The sequence below is a fragment of the Panthera tigris genome, chromosome B1 (genome assembly GCF_018350195.1).
Source record: "Panthera tigris isolate Pti1 chromosome B1, P.tigris_Pti1_mat1.1, whole genome shotgun sequence".
Lineage (NCBI taxonomy): Eukaryota > Metazoa > Chordata > Mammalia > Carnivora > Felidae > Panthera > Panthera tigris.
In genome coordinates this window covers 135,051,231-135,067,750 of record NC_056663.1, presented here as the reverse complement: position 1 = coordinate 135,067,750, position 16,520 = coordinate 135,051,231, and the positions used below count along the sequence as shown (strand labels likewise).

General features: G+C 39.3%; 1 protein-coding gene across 6 annotated transcripts in view; it reads right to left on the bottom strand.

Moving 5' to 3' along the window:
* The window catches only part of WDFY3 (WD repeat and FYVE domain containing 3), a 274,952-nt gene that overhangs the window by 15,698 nt on the left and 242,734 nt on the right, over positions 1-16,520 (bottom strand). For 5 of the 6 annotated variants that reach the window (XM_042984249.1, XM_042984248.1, XM_042984246.1 and 2 more), the window contains 10 exons: positions 15,300-15,354; positions 14,912-15,031; positions 13,215-13,332; positions 12,172-12,278; positions 10,465-10,618; positions 5,551-5,642; positions 5,113-5,325; positions 2,584-2,731; positions 1,187-1,341; positions 136-294 (listed from right to left, as the gene is read on the bottom strand). In XM_042984249.1, coding sequence (XP_042840183.1) covers positions 136-294; positions 1,187-1,341; positions 2,584-2,731; positions 5,113-5,325; positions 5,551-5,642; positions 10,465-10,618; positions 12,172-12,278; positions 13,215-13,332; positions 14,912-15,031; positions 15,300-15,354 — 1,321 coding nt within the window. Of the gene's footprint in view, positions 1-135; positions 295-1,186; positions 1,342-2,583; positions 2,732-5,112; positions 5,326-5,550; positions 5,643-10,464; positions 10,619-12,171; positions 12,279-13,214; positions 13,333-14,911; positions 15,032-15,299; positions 15,355-16,520 lie in introns of those variants that run through there. The other variant, XM_042984250.1, reaches the window with a different exon arrangement.

The window sequence follows — 16,520 nt, the reverse complement described above, 5'->3', positions numbered from 1 at the left end:
ACCATTTCTAACAAAAGAACATATATTTTTTGGTTTTGTCCTTTATATCTGAAGCACCCTGGAATTAAGGAAGCTTGGTAGTTTCTCTAAGGTGCAGGTAGCCGAGATGGAACATGCCTGTCTTCCATTTGTTACCTGTTTGAGAGTGAGGGTCTTAGCCTTTTCTTTCGAGGTGCCCATCTCCCAGACACACACCACTGTGCTCGTTCCACCTGTGATGACCAGCTTGGGGTTGGGGCAGATTGCACAGAGAATCTGGCCCCACTCAGACAGACACTCGTAAACAGTCACTACCTGTAAAATAAAACAGACGTGAGACACACATGCCATCAAGAACCACAAACTTCTGAAGCACAAGGAGAACACTGGGTGAAGGAGAACCCCTACATGGGCACCTCAAAGGCAAATGCCCGTGTACATTCTGGGCTGGATTCACGTTACCAACGTTTCCACCGAGGCTCCACCCTGAACTGCCCCTATAGTCTCCTAACTGCAGCTGCTGTTAGAAACCATAAAAGGCCTTTGCTTATAGTGGGTGTCCAGTTAGTCCAGTCCGGTAAAATGATGTTCTGATTATGTGATGCTGTGTGCGATTCAGGGGACAACCTGGTAGAAAGATGTGTTTGCTGTATCCAGTTGGAGGTAAGTGGAAATCACGAGTGCTGCTGTTTAATGAGAATGCTAACTAAATGGAATCGTGTCACAGTGCAATACACAGACTTGCGCAAACTAGATCCCTCCTGAATGCAGAGAGTGAGCACAGGGCACTGATACTATGGGACACAGTGGCTGCTGATGCGGGGGGGGGGGGGGACAGGTTTCCTATCAGTCATTTAAGAGTACAGAAGTGGTAAGTGGGCCAGATGATGACCCACCAAAAAGATGCTCTTTTAGTTGTCAGCAATGTTGAATACCTGGCTGGCTAGGACCTCCTGGAGGAATTCTTTGAGTGGGAGGGAAACTGCTAGAGCCTGGTACACAACTTTTCAAAGGAGGTTTGCTCTGTAGGAAACATATCTTTGTCCACTACCTCCTTTATCCTGATCTGATGCAGCAAAGCTCTCCCTTCCTCTGGGCTCTGGAAGAGCAGCTGACTAGCCCTGGGCTTGGGCTCTTCCCACCCAGTTCAAGCAGGATATCCAAACCACAAAAGAGCAAGATTAAATGAGCAAGAAACAATGCAAACCTTGTCTGACTCATAGGTTCCCAGCCTGCAGCTGAGGTCTGCATAGCCCCAAGCGAAAGTTTTGTTCCAGGTTGGTGGGATAAGAACCTTATTCTGTTCTACTGCAAGAATGCCTTTATCTGTACACACTATTTGTCCCACAGGTTCTTTAAGTTCTATAAAAAACAAATCAACAGATTAGAATGGGGACAAGGAAAATGAACCTTGTAATCCCATATATAGGAGATCGTTATCTCAAATACCACAAATCAAGCATCCTGACACAGACATGAGGACAAAATGACCTTAGAGGAGGAGCTTGGCTTTTGAGTCTTTTTGCTGGGTAGCCAGTCAACTGGGACAGGTGCTGCAGGGCTTCCTTCCAGCCCTCCTATCTCCTGACACTCTTGGGTTTGGCTCCTAGCAGTCAGCCTGTCTTCTGCACAGAGTAACCTGGGATGCTCTTCAGAATGCCATTCGAAGACCTTCAACCAAACTTGGCCTTCAGCAACTCCAGCCTTAGACTGGTGATATCCAGCCTTACACTTCCTGGTCCCCCAAGAGGCCCGACTCCCTGCTCTTCACTGGAACACTGCTGAGCCCACCAGTGCTCTAGAACTGTCACTGGCAGTGAGTGGAGCTGGCACAGGGCAGTCTGGGTAATGAGCCAAAATGGCATAGAGCTGGTAGCCTAACCAACTAACCAGAATCTGATGCTCCATTTTTTGGATCTGTGTAACAGTGACAACTATTACGATGCAAAAACATTTTTTCATTCTAAGGGGAAAAATATCTACTTGAATAAGTACTTTTAGATTAACTCCTACCAACATTAGCTAGCTAAAAGACACTTGTAGTTGGCATATTAAAAATGCAGTCTTTTTACTGTTATTTCTAAACTGGCAGAACAGGTATAAATGAAGATTACAGAGGTTTTTCTACACCTATAATAATAAAGTTGAGCTACAAGATTTGGTATATTAGGAGTTTTCACTATCTTAGCAGGGTGGAGAAACCTGTTTGGTACTTTTAGTTTTATTTATTTATTGATTTTATTTTTAGAGACAGAGGGAAAGAGAGTATCTTCAGCAGCCTCCTTGCTCAGCACGGAGCCCAAAGCAGGGTTTGATCTCATGAACCATGAGATCATGACCCAAGCAGAAAACAAGAGTTGGATGCTCAATCGACTGAGCCACCCGGGTGGCCTATTTGATTCTTTTTGATGAAAAATCCGATAGGCCAAAAAACCCAAAGCAAAACAAAAGGAAAAGGAGAAAATCTAACAAGTATTTGGTGATTTATCGCAAGAAATGTAGCACTTATTACAAATGACACTACCGTTGAAAAGCACATTTGTTATTGATAAACTAGGATTCCTCCGGAATCATGAATCAAAGGTTGACTTCACGTCACCTCACCTTTTACAGGCGTTAGAGAAGGCCTCAAGTTGTCTAGGTGATGGAAAAAGATCTTGTCACTTGTAGATCCCGGTGGGGCAGAGGTGCCCGTACTGTCTCCATTTAGTCGGCTCCTCACTCGCTTTGGTGGATGAGGTTTTTTAAATAACTGGTAGGAGAGAAAAGAACACATCTTACAATGTAAGCTAACATTTATTGAGCCCTTTAAAAAAATTTTTTTTTTTTTAATATTTATTTTCGAGATGGAGCATGAACGGGGGAGGGTCAGAGAGAGAGGGAGACATGGAATCTGAAGCAGGCTCCAGGCTCTGAGCTGTTGGCACAGAGCCCGATGCGGGGCTCGAACTCATGGACTGTGAGATCATGACCTGAGCTGAAGTCGGACACTCAACTGAGCCACCCAGGCACCCCCATTTATTGAGCCCTTTTTATTTTTATTTTAATTTTTTATTTTATTTTTTTTCCTGAGGTAACAACTTTTATTTATTTTTAATTTTTTTTCAATATATGAAATTTATTGTCAAATTGGTTTCCATACAACACCCAGTGCTCATTCCAAAAGGTGCCCTCCTCAATACCCATCACCCACCCTCCCCTCCCTCCTACCCCCCATCAACCCTCAGTTTGTTCTCAGTTTTTAAGAGTCTCTTGTGCTTTGGCTCTCTCCCACTCTAACCTCTTTTTTTTTTTCCTTCCTCCCCCATGGGTTTCTGTTAAGTTTCTCAGGAGTCACATAAGAGTGAAAACATATGGTATCTGTCTTTCTCTGTATGGCTTATTTCACTTAGCATCATACTCTCCAGTTCCATCCACGTTGCTACAAAGGGCCATATTTCATTCTTTCTCATTGCCACGTAGTACTCCATTGTGTATATAAACCACAATTTCTTTATCCATTCATCACTCGATGGACATTTATTTAGGCTATTGAGCCCTTTTTACATGCCAGGTGTTACGTTTTCATTTTAGTGAGGCTTCATGACAAACACTAGGTACTCTATGATCACGCTCTACATTTGAGGAAAGAATTTTAAGGAGGCTCAGAGGGATGCCACACATCTTTCATCTTAGTAAGTAGGGGCGAGACCATGTGCTTTTTAAAAGCTTGGGTTACCACCATACTCTAGGTCACTCTGATTTGGTAACTTTTCAGGAGTAAATCAATCTACAGTTAACAATGACTTTCCAATGATTTTAAAAAGTAACCAATTCTTTATAAGCCAGACACCTTTCTGTACCACTGAGGGCACTCCTGTACTCCTGCTGTCGGTCAGGGCTGGGCCAAGTACAAAGACTTGCCATTGTTCTGGAGTGTTCCCAACCATCAAGCCTGGAAACCTCCAGGTTGCTTAACAAGAAGGGAGTCCAGGGGAGCCTGGGTGGCTCAGTCGGTTGAGTGTCCAACTTCAGCTCAGGTCATGAACTCGCGGTCTGGTCCATGAGTTCGAGCCCCGTGTCGGGCTCTGTGCTGACAGCTCAGAGACTGGAGCTTGCTTTGGATTCTGTGTCTCCTTCTCTCTCTGCCCCTCCCCCTCTTGCACTCTCTCTCTCAAAAATAAATAAACATTAAAAAAATTAAAAAAAAAAAACCCAAACAAGAAGGGAGTCCAACAGAGACACCCGTGGCAGGAACCAAGAAGGCTAGCTACGCTAAAGTGCGGAGCCTAGGGCGCTTGGGAAAGGCGAGTGGTGAGAATGGCTCAGCAGAGCAGGCCTTTCCCCCAGTGCTGGTTACTCCTGGTGTGCTCTGGATGATGGGGAGGAAAAATGGTATAAAGTCTCTCAACAGGGGTTTCCTCATCATGAGGGTGAGGGAACAATATAGCATTTGGGTGTCGAGTGACTAAGAGCTTGGTCTTTCTGTTCAGGTTCCAGGTAGCGGTCAGAGCAGCTAGGGCAGGGCCGGTTCCAGGCACTCCCACAGCATGCACTCTCATACCAGAGCACTGCTCATGCCTGTATCAATAATCCAATCCGGACCACTATCATCTGTTCCCTCAACTATTAAGAGCTTCCCAGGTGGTATTCTGCCCCTAATGTGGCTCCCCTACAGTGTATGTATGAGACTGTAGATAGAATGATCTTTAAGTTTCTATTTTAATTCTGGTTAATTAATGTACATGGACAGAATGATCTTTAAAGGATGAATATGGCCATGCCATTTCCCTGCTCAAAGTCAGCACTGGCTTTGTACTGGCATTGGGATGAAACCCCACCTCTGTATGCTGGGCCCCCAAGACCCCATCTTCTTCCCTGACTGTGCTCTTCCCATCCTCCTGCCAGATGCTGTGTAGACACAGGAACACCTGCCCCACACTAGTCTGTGAGGGGAAATGCTCTTTGAACAATATTTCTGTTCACCTGGACTGCAAAAGGGAGGAGGAAGCAATAATCTAGGAACCTACTGAACCTACTGGGTGGCATGGCTCTTCACTTAGCCTACACTTATTATATGGTCATTCATCATCTATAGCAATATTACAGCTTAAAAAATGAAACTAAGAGCATCAATGATGAAAATATCCATACCTGTTTAGGGATCTGACCAAAGTTATTAATGAACCCTATGGTGGCTGTCTCCTTTAGTGGATCATTTATGTTGTAGATATCCACTTGACCCTCATAAAAAAGATGGTGGAAGACATTTACAGCTTCTACTGCAGCAGGGCCTTGCTGTTTATAGCCAAAGATTAAGTCAATCCACTCATGCAGATGGGCACTCACGTAATCACATTCCAAAGCCTGTAATTTCAAAACATAGGTTCAGTCACAGGCTGACTTTTATTACTTGTTCAGAAAGCAAAAGAATTGGCCAGTGGTCAACAGGAACTAAAATAACTAAAAAGTTATAAGAACAATATCTGTAATTCGAACAAATGGGTGATGTCTTGCTCAAGGTCCTCTCTTTGTATTGTGGTCAGTGACCCAGGGAAATCCAAATTCAACTGCAAAGGGTACTCCCGTTACCTCACGATGGACTCTGATGAATTCCCGCGGGTCCCCTTTTGCCCACGGTGGAAGGATAACATCGCCAAGCTTGGTGCCATTTTGTTTACAGCCTGTGCAATTGGATAAATTAAAAAGAAAATGAAAGATGGGATAAACCGTACTTTTACATTAAAGTAGCCAAGAAATACTGGCTTAGATTCATTACCTGAACTATGGAATTTTACCACCAGAAAGAACCCTCTGAGATCATCTACTCTGATATTTCCCTCAGTCTGCTCCTTAGAGAATTCCATCAGAGAGATTATGAAGTGTTAGCAAAACTGAGGGGCCCGCCCTGTCAAATGACTTCAGAAAATGCTGACTTATGCAAAGTTAAACATGTTTCTTCCTGCAAAACTCCTCAGAGGCACAGCCCTTCTCTAGGAGGGATATTAGACACAACATTTCTGAAGCGTAACTGACCACAGGACTCCTTTTTAATGAAACATTTTGTGAGGCTACTGTTTTGAGGTTAGAAAAACTGCTCAAATTCAATCCCCTTAGGACTGCACATTTGGAAGATCATTAGCAATTTCTCTCAAACCTTCTTTTGTTTGGGCTTTTCCTGAATGCTTAAAGCCTGGTGAGTCATCAGCAGTTAACCAGTACTGAGTTTCTTGTCTTAATGTTTTGACAAAATTTTGCCACTCATATGGAGGCTGCTGAAGGAATACCTAACTTCTCAGTCACTAGGGAGTTGGAGGGCTCTCTTTGCTAAGGAGGAAATGAAAATACCAGTCTTCCAGAAATATTTGCAATGCATGTCATTTCTCCTATTTCTGATTCTTAAACTCTTGAGAGAGCTCTGCAGAACTGACACATATTTTGCTCTAAGGATTCTCATTAAAAAACGAAGATCTGAAATCTAATTCTTTGGTGTTAGTATATCAGTAACAGAAAAAAAAAAAACTTCTGGAAAAACTACAGGGCTAACCTGGGAGAAACAAAAGTTGTGACAATGCATACAGGTGATATTTATTCCATGGAAACTGTTACTTTAAATCATAGACAATCTGAAAAATATTAAAGAAACTGTTTGCTATAAAATCTATCCACAACAAAACATATTAAGTGGAACTGGCAGCTCAGGAAACAGGTCTTTTCTTTTCATTTTTTGGAAGAACAAAAGGTTAACTTTAGCTTGTAGTTTTCTTAGATACAAATCAGATGATCAATGACTCAATGAACAGTAATGTTGACTCAACAGCAGTTGGTTAAATAAACAGTTACATGAGAAATTTTCAGAAGTACAATTGTTCAAATTCTAGAACACAAAGGCAGTTCCAAGTGAGGGCCAATAAAAATATTTCCCGTAAAAACAATCTTGTTTTTGTCACTGTTATTTGATGGCTTATTTATAATGTGGTATGGAGTGAGAACCACAAAAATCAGTTTACTGTTTAAAGGAATGTCTTTACTTGGTTGGAAAAATTGCCAGATGACTTAAGAAAAAAAAAATAAAACAATCAAGTTATTACCATCTCTCCCCCTCATTCACACCTCCAGTCCACTCCTCTTGAAATACCAGACCCAATTTTTTGATAAGAAGCAATAATTCCCAGACTTGACATATAATGTACTTTTCAAAAAAATATGCTTACAATCCCTAATATTTAATGTGATACAATTTTATTTCACCAGAAATATCTGTAATTTTAACATTTAAAGAGAACACTCTTTAGTATACTCTTGGTCTGATTCTGGTACTCTGTAGCTCTCCTCCAGGCACATCTATATCGAGGGTATAAAAAGAAGACATGGGGGGAGGATGGGGGGAATCGCTACACATCTCAGAACCAGGGCAAAAACCCAACTGCTCTTTTTTTTTTTTTTTTTTTTTACATCATTTACTTTCTTTTTTGGGTAGAGGCCAAACAGTGTTTTGTTTTGTGTTTTTAATTTAAGTGAAATTTACTTAATATAAACTTAGCCATTTTCAATTGAACAATTCAGAGGAATTTAGTACATTCAGAATGTGGTGCAGCCACCAACCCTATCGAGCCCTAAAACATTTTCATCACCCCACAGGGAAACCTGGCACCCATTAAGCAGTTGCCCCCCATTCCTCCTGCCCTCCTGTCTCTGGGTGACCACCAATCTGTGTTCTATTATAGATTTACCTGTTCTGGATATTCCATATAAATGGAAACAGACATTATGTGATCTTTTTTGTCTGGCTTCTTCCACTTAGAATAATGTTTTTGAGGTTCACCCATGTTATAGCGTGTCTCAGTAATTCATACTTTTTCATGGCTGAATAACATTCCAGTGTATGTAGATTCCACAATTTGCTCATTCATTGATAGGCATGTGGCCTGTTTCTACTACTTGGCTACTGTGTGTAATGCTGCTACGAATAGGTGTGTATATGTACTTGTTTCAGTCCTTTTGGACATATATCTCAGAGTGAAATTTCTGGGTCATATGTGATCCTGTTTTTAACTTTTGAGAAACCACCATACTGTTTTCCACAGCAGCTCAACCATTTTACATTCCCACCAGCAATATATGAAGGTTCTACTTTCTCCACACCCTTGCTGGATCTTGCTATTCTTCCTTGTGTTGGTTTTTTTCATCACAGCCATTCTAGTACATGTGAAGTGGTACCTCACTGTGATTTTGATTTGCATTTCCCTAATGACTAATAATGGTGGGCATCTTTTCATGTGCTTATTGGCCATTGACCTCTTTTGGAGAAATGTCTCAGGTCCTATGCCCATTTTTTTTTTTAAGTGGGTTATCTTCTTGCTGTTGAGTTGTAAGAGTTCTTTATATTTTGGATACTAGACCATTATGAGATATATCATTTGCAAATATTTTCTCCCATTCTGTAGGTTTTCTTGTCACCTTCTCCATAATGTCCTTGGATACAGAAGTTCTACATTTTGATTAAGTCCAAGTCATCTTTTTTGTTGTTGTTTGTGCTGTTTCTTTTTTAAAGTTTATTTATTTATTTTGACAGAGAGAGAGAGTGCATGTGCATGTGTACACACACACACGTGCGAGCAGGGGAGGGGCACGGAGAAAGGGAGAGAGAGAGAGAGAGTTCCAAGCAGGCTGCCAGTGCACAGCCTGACATGGGGCTTGATCCCACGGACTGCAAGGTCAAGACCTGAGCCAAAATCAAGAGTCGGACGCTTAACTGACTGAGCCACCCAGGTGCCCTGATGCTTGTGCTTTTGATATCCTATCTAAGAATCCATCGGCAAATACAAGATGATGAAGACTTAGTTCTGTGTTTTCTTCTAAGAGTTGTACGGCTTTAGCTCTTATATGCAAATAGTGTTTTTTAAAGTGTGTGATTTCATGGAGGAAAGATGTTTTATTATGAAGGTGAGCATGACAAAGAAAAGTGACTCTTTTTTAATTTACTTATTTAAAAGTGGATCATTTAAGTTGGATTTGTAAGTGGGCGGGGCTAAAACATTTTTGCAACATAAAACTGATCCATTGTTTCTGGAAGATTGGGGCTATCTCTTTCTTTGTATACCTCTCCATATTTTTTTCTTGGAAAGTGGTGTCCCCAGGGAGGAGAGTAGCATTCTTCAAAGGTGAATTATAAGTGAACACAGCAAAACACTAAGATACATCTGTATCCAAATGCTGTGTATGCATTTGTTGTTTTTCCCTGTTCACCATCTGTTCTATTCCTTTAAGGAGCCATCACTCACTCCAACTCTAAGGTCCAGAACTTGGTGTCTTTAGCTGCTCAAAGTTGAGCTCCAGTCCCAATCAGAGATAATGAGAACCACTTTTAGGTTTTATGCTGGGGCTATTGAGAGAGTCTCATGATCTTTCCCATTAGACCTGAGGCTCTAATTTCACAAGGTTAGAACTGCCAATCGACAAATAAATACAAATTATTTAAAACAATTTTTAAAAAGAAAAATTACTCAGGTGTTATCAGATATGAACATTGCTCTGAATCTTCTGTTAATGAAACTTTTTGAGGTAATAATGGTTTACACGTTGAACTCTTAAATTCGATAGGATATGAGGTATGAAAAATATATCAAAACAGAACAGTATCTGGCAGGATTATTCTAAAGTGGAAACAATGGAATATGTTTTAAAAGAAATACTCAGAAACCTAGATCAGCAAACTGTGTTCCAAGAAACTATAGCCAAAATCAAATCTACTTCCTGAAATTGCTGGATTATATATATAAAGAGAAGAGAGTGCTGATGAAACCTCTCTCCTTTTTATAAATGTTGATTTGTCTGTTTCTAGAAAATACTACCCTAACAGGATATAGAAGAGAAATATTCTAAATTTCTAACTTTAAAACATATTAGTATGCAAGCTGAGAATGCCTCAGGCGATACAGAAGATTAAAAGAATACACTGGGGAAAAAATAATACATGAAAATTTGAGTATATCATTTCAGCAATAATTTCAATCATAATAATTTTTTTTCTAAAGTTTATTTATTTTGAGAAAGAGGGAGAGAGAATCCTAAGCAGGCTTAGCACTGCCAGTGCCAAGCCCAACAACGTAGGGCTCGATCCTATAAACTGCAAGATCATGACCTGAGCCAAAATGAAGAGTTGGATACTTCACCGACCGAGCCACGCAGGCGCCCTTCAATCACAATAATTTTCAAATAAAATTTTACTTCGTCTTTGTTTTTTATTGAAATAACAATATTCTGACCATTAGATGTAATCTGGTCAATTTGTAAATTTTCCTAAAACTCTACATCTGAAACAGCTATTTTGAACATAACTCTATTTTTCTTTTTATATTTACTCCACACACTCGATTATAGTAAACAACAGCTGCTAAAACCACAAGGAAGTCTTTTCTTGTCAGTGTGTACTGCAGATAATAGTCAGGAAAGTGACATTTCTATTGGTTAACGTTCCTAAGACGGTGCCACAGCCATACGTACCTAGATCAAAGTTGTTGGAATTGAACAGGAATTCTGGTAAGTAAAAAAACTCTGGGATAAGTTCTTTCACATCTGCCATGTTGTGCTTTGATGCTGAATACCAGGCCTCACGTACACTGTGGAACATTCGGTCAGCCAGGTCAAAGTGGCCTCCCTGCAGGCGGAATGAGAAGACACCTCTCTGTTAGAGAACCATCCCCACCTTACAGCTTCTGTGAAGCTCAGGCGCTTGAAAAACCCACATAAATACATTTGGTGACAAATTCAATTTCCCATCATCATCCCATCGTCTCCATCATCCTGCATCAAAAATATAAAATTTTAAATCATCATGAAAAGAAAATTAATCCAATCCTTTTGGGGATATTCTTTACGAAGAGTGCTTAAAGTAAGTATATATTTTGTAATCAAAGTGAAATCCAAATAAGACTTTAAAAATCATTAAGAAATTAGCTTTTGGTGAGAGGGCAAGAGTGTAAGGAAATATGAATTCTTCCATGGTTTGATGATGCTCTCCTAAAAAAGAAAAGATTCTAATGTAGCCATGTATAGCCATCTATATATGTGTGACTAATTTTATAAGTTAACATGACATTCAAGTTCTCACACTGCCAAGAATTAGGTGAAAAACTAAGAAGGTGATCAAAAGAAGTTATAGATACAACAAATTCAAATAGAAAAGGGTTTCTTTTGCTAACACAGCCTCATAGATACACCATCCTTTTCCTCAAACTCCTTATTGCTGAGTTTTAAGTGAACACCGTGTATCTGTCTTTCTGATGAAGCTCATTGCAGGAAATTGCCAAAGTCCATACGATTCCACCAAGGCCTGCCACCTCTCTGATGTCATCCTCTAGGACTTTCTCCCCCACTTACTCTGCTTCAGACGCTGGCTTCCTTGCTGCTCCTAAAACATCTCAGGCACATGACTGACGTGGCGCCCTCGCATGGGATATTCCTTCTGCCTAGAACACACTTTCTCCAGATGTCTGCATGAGTAACTGCCTCACGGCCTTCAAGTTTTTGTTCACATGCCGCCTTTCAAAGGGGACCTACCCTGCCCAGTCTATTTAAAACTGCACTGTGCCTACCCCTACCTCCTACTCCTGTGCTTTCCATCCCCCTTTCTCTGATCTGTATTTTTCTGATAGCATTTATCATATTTTAAAACACTTTACAATGTATTTATTCATTATCCTTATCTGTTTCCCTCAACTAAAATATGTAAGCTCTACAAAGTAGGGCTTTGGTCTTTACCCACTGATATCTTCCATGTACTTAAAACAGTGCCTGGTACACAGTAGGTATTCAATAAATATTTGCTGAATAAAGGAAAGAGAATGTGGAGAAAAGCAATTATAATGAAGAAGACAGCAAATGAGCTAGACTGTACTACTCTTTTTTAAATTTTTGTTGAATTCAACCAGTCAAGGCTGAATTCCATATACCTGGCTGGAAAGCACATGGTAGGTACTTGCTTCTTTGACTGAAGGACCCTGGCACTTGTTTACTGTAAACAAATTCTAGTTAACGCATCAATTTTGATACAATGACATTCCACTTGAATTATGTTTGACTATTTTCAGTGACTAAAACGTCATAGGGCTTCTTGTAAGACAAGACAATGACATAAAAAAAAAAGTGCCACAATTTTAAATAGAAAGAAGGCTTGAATGAAATAGAAAAATACTACATTTAGAGTTTTACCTGCAGCCTTAAGAATATCTGAGTGAAAGGCTCCATTCTTACTAGGTATGAAGCCACAATCATTGCAGATGAATAGTGGGTCCCATAGTGGTAAGCTGGAGTTTCTCCTGTTCAAAAAAATTAAAGCATGATTGAAAATAAAAGAAGAGTAAATATGGAAAGTAAAATTGGTATTAATAGGCTTGAAAACGTAACACACACGTGAGAGCTATGACACTACACACAATTGGTATCGGCATTTGTAGTGTGGGAACTTTATGGTACCGCTACTCCTCACTTACATACCTGGCGGTAATCCATCCAAATTAAGTAGAATTCAATGCCTTTCCCCACAAACTTAGCACATTTGGCAATTCATGTTTTGAGGCTTACTGTAACAGATAAACCTTATTAGCAAACTATCTTCCACTAAAGCAGGATTTTGACTTACAATTACTTTTTATGAGGTTCTGGCTTTGCAATGATGTATTTCCAAATTGTCTACGAATATTGTGCAATTGTTATTACTCTCCTTAGCAGGGAATAAAAGGTCCACACGTGGAATATTGTTAGGCTTAGTTTTTCTTTCCTTTGTTTGTTTCCCCCATTTGAGGGAGACACATGATAAAAACTGAACATAATAAATAGTAAGTATACTGTTTTAGGAGGTAACCAATTATTATTACCACTATTTTTAAAGCAAAAGGGTTCCAAAAAGTGCATCAATAAGTTAAAAGAGAGTTTAATAAAGGAAACTATAATTCCTGGCTAAAATATGGTTAGAGATAAAAGCAGATGATCTGATGTAAAATCGCTGCGCTACACAAAGCAGACATATTTAGTTTTTGGCCAGTACCTAATAAGCTACCGAAAACATGCCTTCTAAGCACGGCCATCAGTTGGCATGCAAAATCTGGCAACTGTTAATATGTGTGCATATATAACGTATATAGATATGATGACATATAAGCAATTTGGGGAAAGATACAAGAATGTCAGACTGTTAAATAATGACTTACTTTTAAAACTGAGGTAAAAGTCCAATGAAGAGAAAAGTTACGTACCATTAGGATCTTCCCAGTCTTTATATCGCTTCTTATATTGAGCTAATCGTTCATCTGTCTGTGCACCCATTGGCTTAGCCAGGTTTCTAAAGGTCTTGGGATTAGTAAGGTCTACCTCCTAAAATACAAAATGAAATCCAATTCCAAGTTACTATACACCCTTTGTTGTGACCAAGGTAGACATGGTGGCTATAGCAGACAATGATTTATACATGTTTGTGGTCACACTGGCAGAATGGGGCTCCAAAATAATGCCATACACCTACTGGTTATCCATGCTTTACAGACAGACACATGGCAGTTTGTCAGCTGGTTCAGTATGAAGACAACTACTTTGGAAATTAAGTGTTCACAGAGGAAGACACTCAGGATCCAGGTCTGGAGAGGAGGAATAAGGGAAAATCCTTTCCAGTCTTGGCAAGGAGACAGCAGACTTAGCACAAAGGCCCTGATTCATCTTTATTTTCATTACCATTCATAACTATAGCACCAAATATCTTTTCTGTTCTCTTCCTTTCCTCCCCCATTTCACCCCAACTTCCTTTCTGAGTATTTTCTTCTTAGAGGTAATCAGGAAGTGAAATAAACTAGAACACTCAGGACTCACACCATGGTCTGGCGTGATGTCCCTCTCTCTGCACGCTAGACCATGTGACTTCCAAATAAGATGGGATCTTTCCATCTACCACCGATTATTTTGAAAGCTCATTTAAAAAGAAAAATTTTTTTTAATGTTTGTTTATTTTTGAGAGACAGATAGAGTGCGAGTAGCAGAGGACCAGGGAGACAGGGAGACACAGAATCCGAAGCAGACTCCAGGCTCAGAGCTGTCAGCACCGAGCCTGATGTGGGGCTCGAACTCACGAACTGTGAGATTATGACCTGGGCTCAAGTCGGACGCTTAACTGACTGAGCCACCCAGGAGCCCCTTGAAAGCTCATTTCTAATTAACCTAATTCATATACTTAGAAGGGAACCAAAATTTACTACCTGAGGGTTTTAAAAGTAAAAATGTAAAATATATACCAGGGGCAATTTATGTCCTTTTAAAGGGTATCATGACCAACCCATTGGGCCATACCTGTACTTTAAAGGCTTGGGCAGGAGAAATGAATCCACATCCATGAATACAAGTTAAGTTAGTATACTTGTCCTCTCAAAATTGATATGCAAAATCAAAATACTTTTTTGGTTAATTCAGCAAACATTAAATTTTATGTTAAGTACAGGGCACTGTTCTAACAGTTGGGAACTGAGAGATATTTAAGATCATCTCTGTGCTCAAGGGACATACATGTGGGAGCTACTTTTTCAATGGTGCTGTACTGATAAGGTTTTTAAAATCTCTCTAAACTGTGAGGATCATTCACTGAGTAATTTTAAACAGAGCGATGACTCAATTAAATTACTGTTTCTGAAACTGGCTGCAGTATAGAGGACAGAGGGACACCAACCAGCAGATACAAATTAATTAGCACTTAGGAAAACCAAATAGATATTATGAATATCTAAGAAGTTCATCAATGACCTAAACTTTGTAAAAACACCTCCAAGCTAAAACTCTTCTCATCTTCTTGAAATAAGTGCCTATTGAGCACTTTAAATTACAAAGTAAGTAAAACATTTAAGCGACTGAAGTATCTTTTAATTTCTTTTGAAAATGTGTTCCACTTACACAAAAACGATTTGAGATTTACCTCTGAGTCGTAATCTGCAAGGATCCAGGGGAAGACAGGATACTGCATGAGATCATTATAGGATCTGCCAGCCAAAGTGTTCAAGTGCATCAAATACTGGAAGTTGCTGATTTCACCTCTCTTGGGAAAGATAAATAAAGACTCATTTTAGGACAATTATTTCCATTACGTTCACTTAAAAAAAATTTATATGCAAAATAAGAGAGAAGACAGTTTCCTTCTTAACAGATTTTATAACATTTGTTTTCCTAATAAGAAGAGCAAAATATTTTTCATGTACATATCTTATGGATTACTGAATGTAATAATATGAATGAATGAATAAGTATATGACTTATACTATCTAACTACAAATTATGAATGAAGCTTATATTTTCATTAAGCCTACCTCCCATCTTTGAGTCACAGACTTCTCTCCAACCAAGGTGCTAAGCAACCCAGATCTAAAAGCAAGAAATAATTAAATTGTAGGCCATATCATTTTAAATCTGAGTAATAATAAAATTGAAAAATTTAACTGGTCCAGGAATTTTTCAAACTATGTAAGACCTATTATTAATGGGTCATGAAATCAGCTAAGTGGATGGTAATCAACATTTTGCATTTTTTTGTTTTTGTTTTTTTTGACATTTATTTATTTTTGAGAGATAGAGAGAGACCGGGCATGAGCAGGGGAGGAGCAGAGAGAGAGGGAGACACAGAATCTGAAGCAGGCTCCAGGCCCTGAGCTGTCAGCACAGAGCTCAATACAGGGCTTAAACTCACGAACCATGAGGTCATGACCTGAGCCAAAGTTGGATGCTTAACCGACTGAGCCACCCAGGTGTCCCTGTAATCAACATTTTGAAATATGAAGTAACATGGAATTAAACTGAAGAAAACAGAATACTGAAAGACATCACATGCAGTAAGGGAAAGTGCTTGCAGACAATTTTTAGTATTCGTAACTCAGTTTGTGAGTCCTGGGATGCAATGTAAAGTATATTCTTTTACTAAGGGTCATGGCAAAAGTTCGAAAAACAATGATCTAGCCCAACGGTCTACCTTTTACAATGATCCCTATGTAAACACATTTAAGGACATTAAATTGGAATAATTGAAATAGTATACAATATTCTGCACATACTAGGTGCGTGGTGCATTTCCTAAAAGAGATGCTGAAGAGTGAACAGAAAGATGAATATTTTATGACAGGAAAGTCATTGCTATTCAGATCATTTAAAATTATGAACTTTCTTGGATATCAGACTTTCCTAGAATGCTGTAAAACCCTTTCCAAGGTTTAACAGTTTTACAATATTAATAATTAATGATTTGAAGATTGTGAGTTACTCATTGAACTGGTAGGAAAGCACTTAAAAGTATGTATTTTATTGACTGAAAGGAAATTAATGGATTTGTCAACCTTAGTTCTTAAACATATCCAGTTCAACAGTATGGCTAACACTTTCCACTTCTAGATAAGTTCTTCCTATCATGCAAATTGAATGTACAGAAATTCTCCCTGGAAAAAGAGCTATGTCGACTCCTCCACTTTATAAGAAAGGGAACAAGTGAAAAGGTTAAAGTTGGAAATGAATTTCTGCTTCTCGCCTTTGGGCTTTTAAAA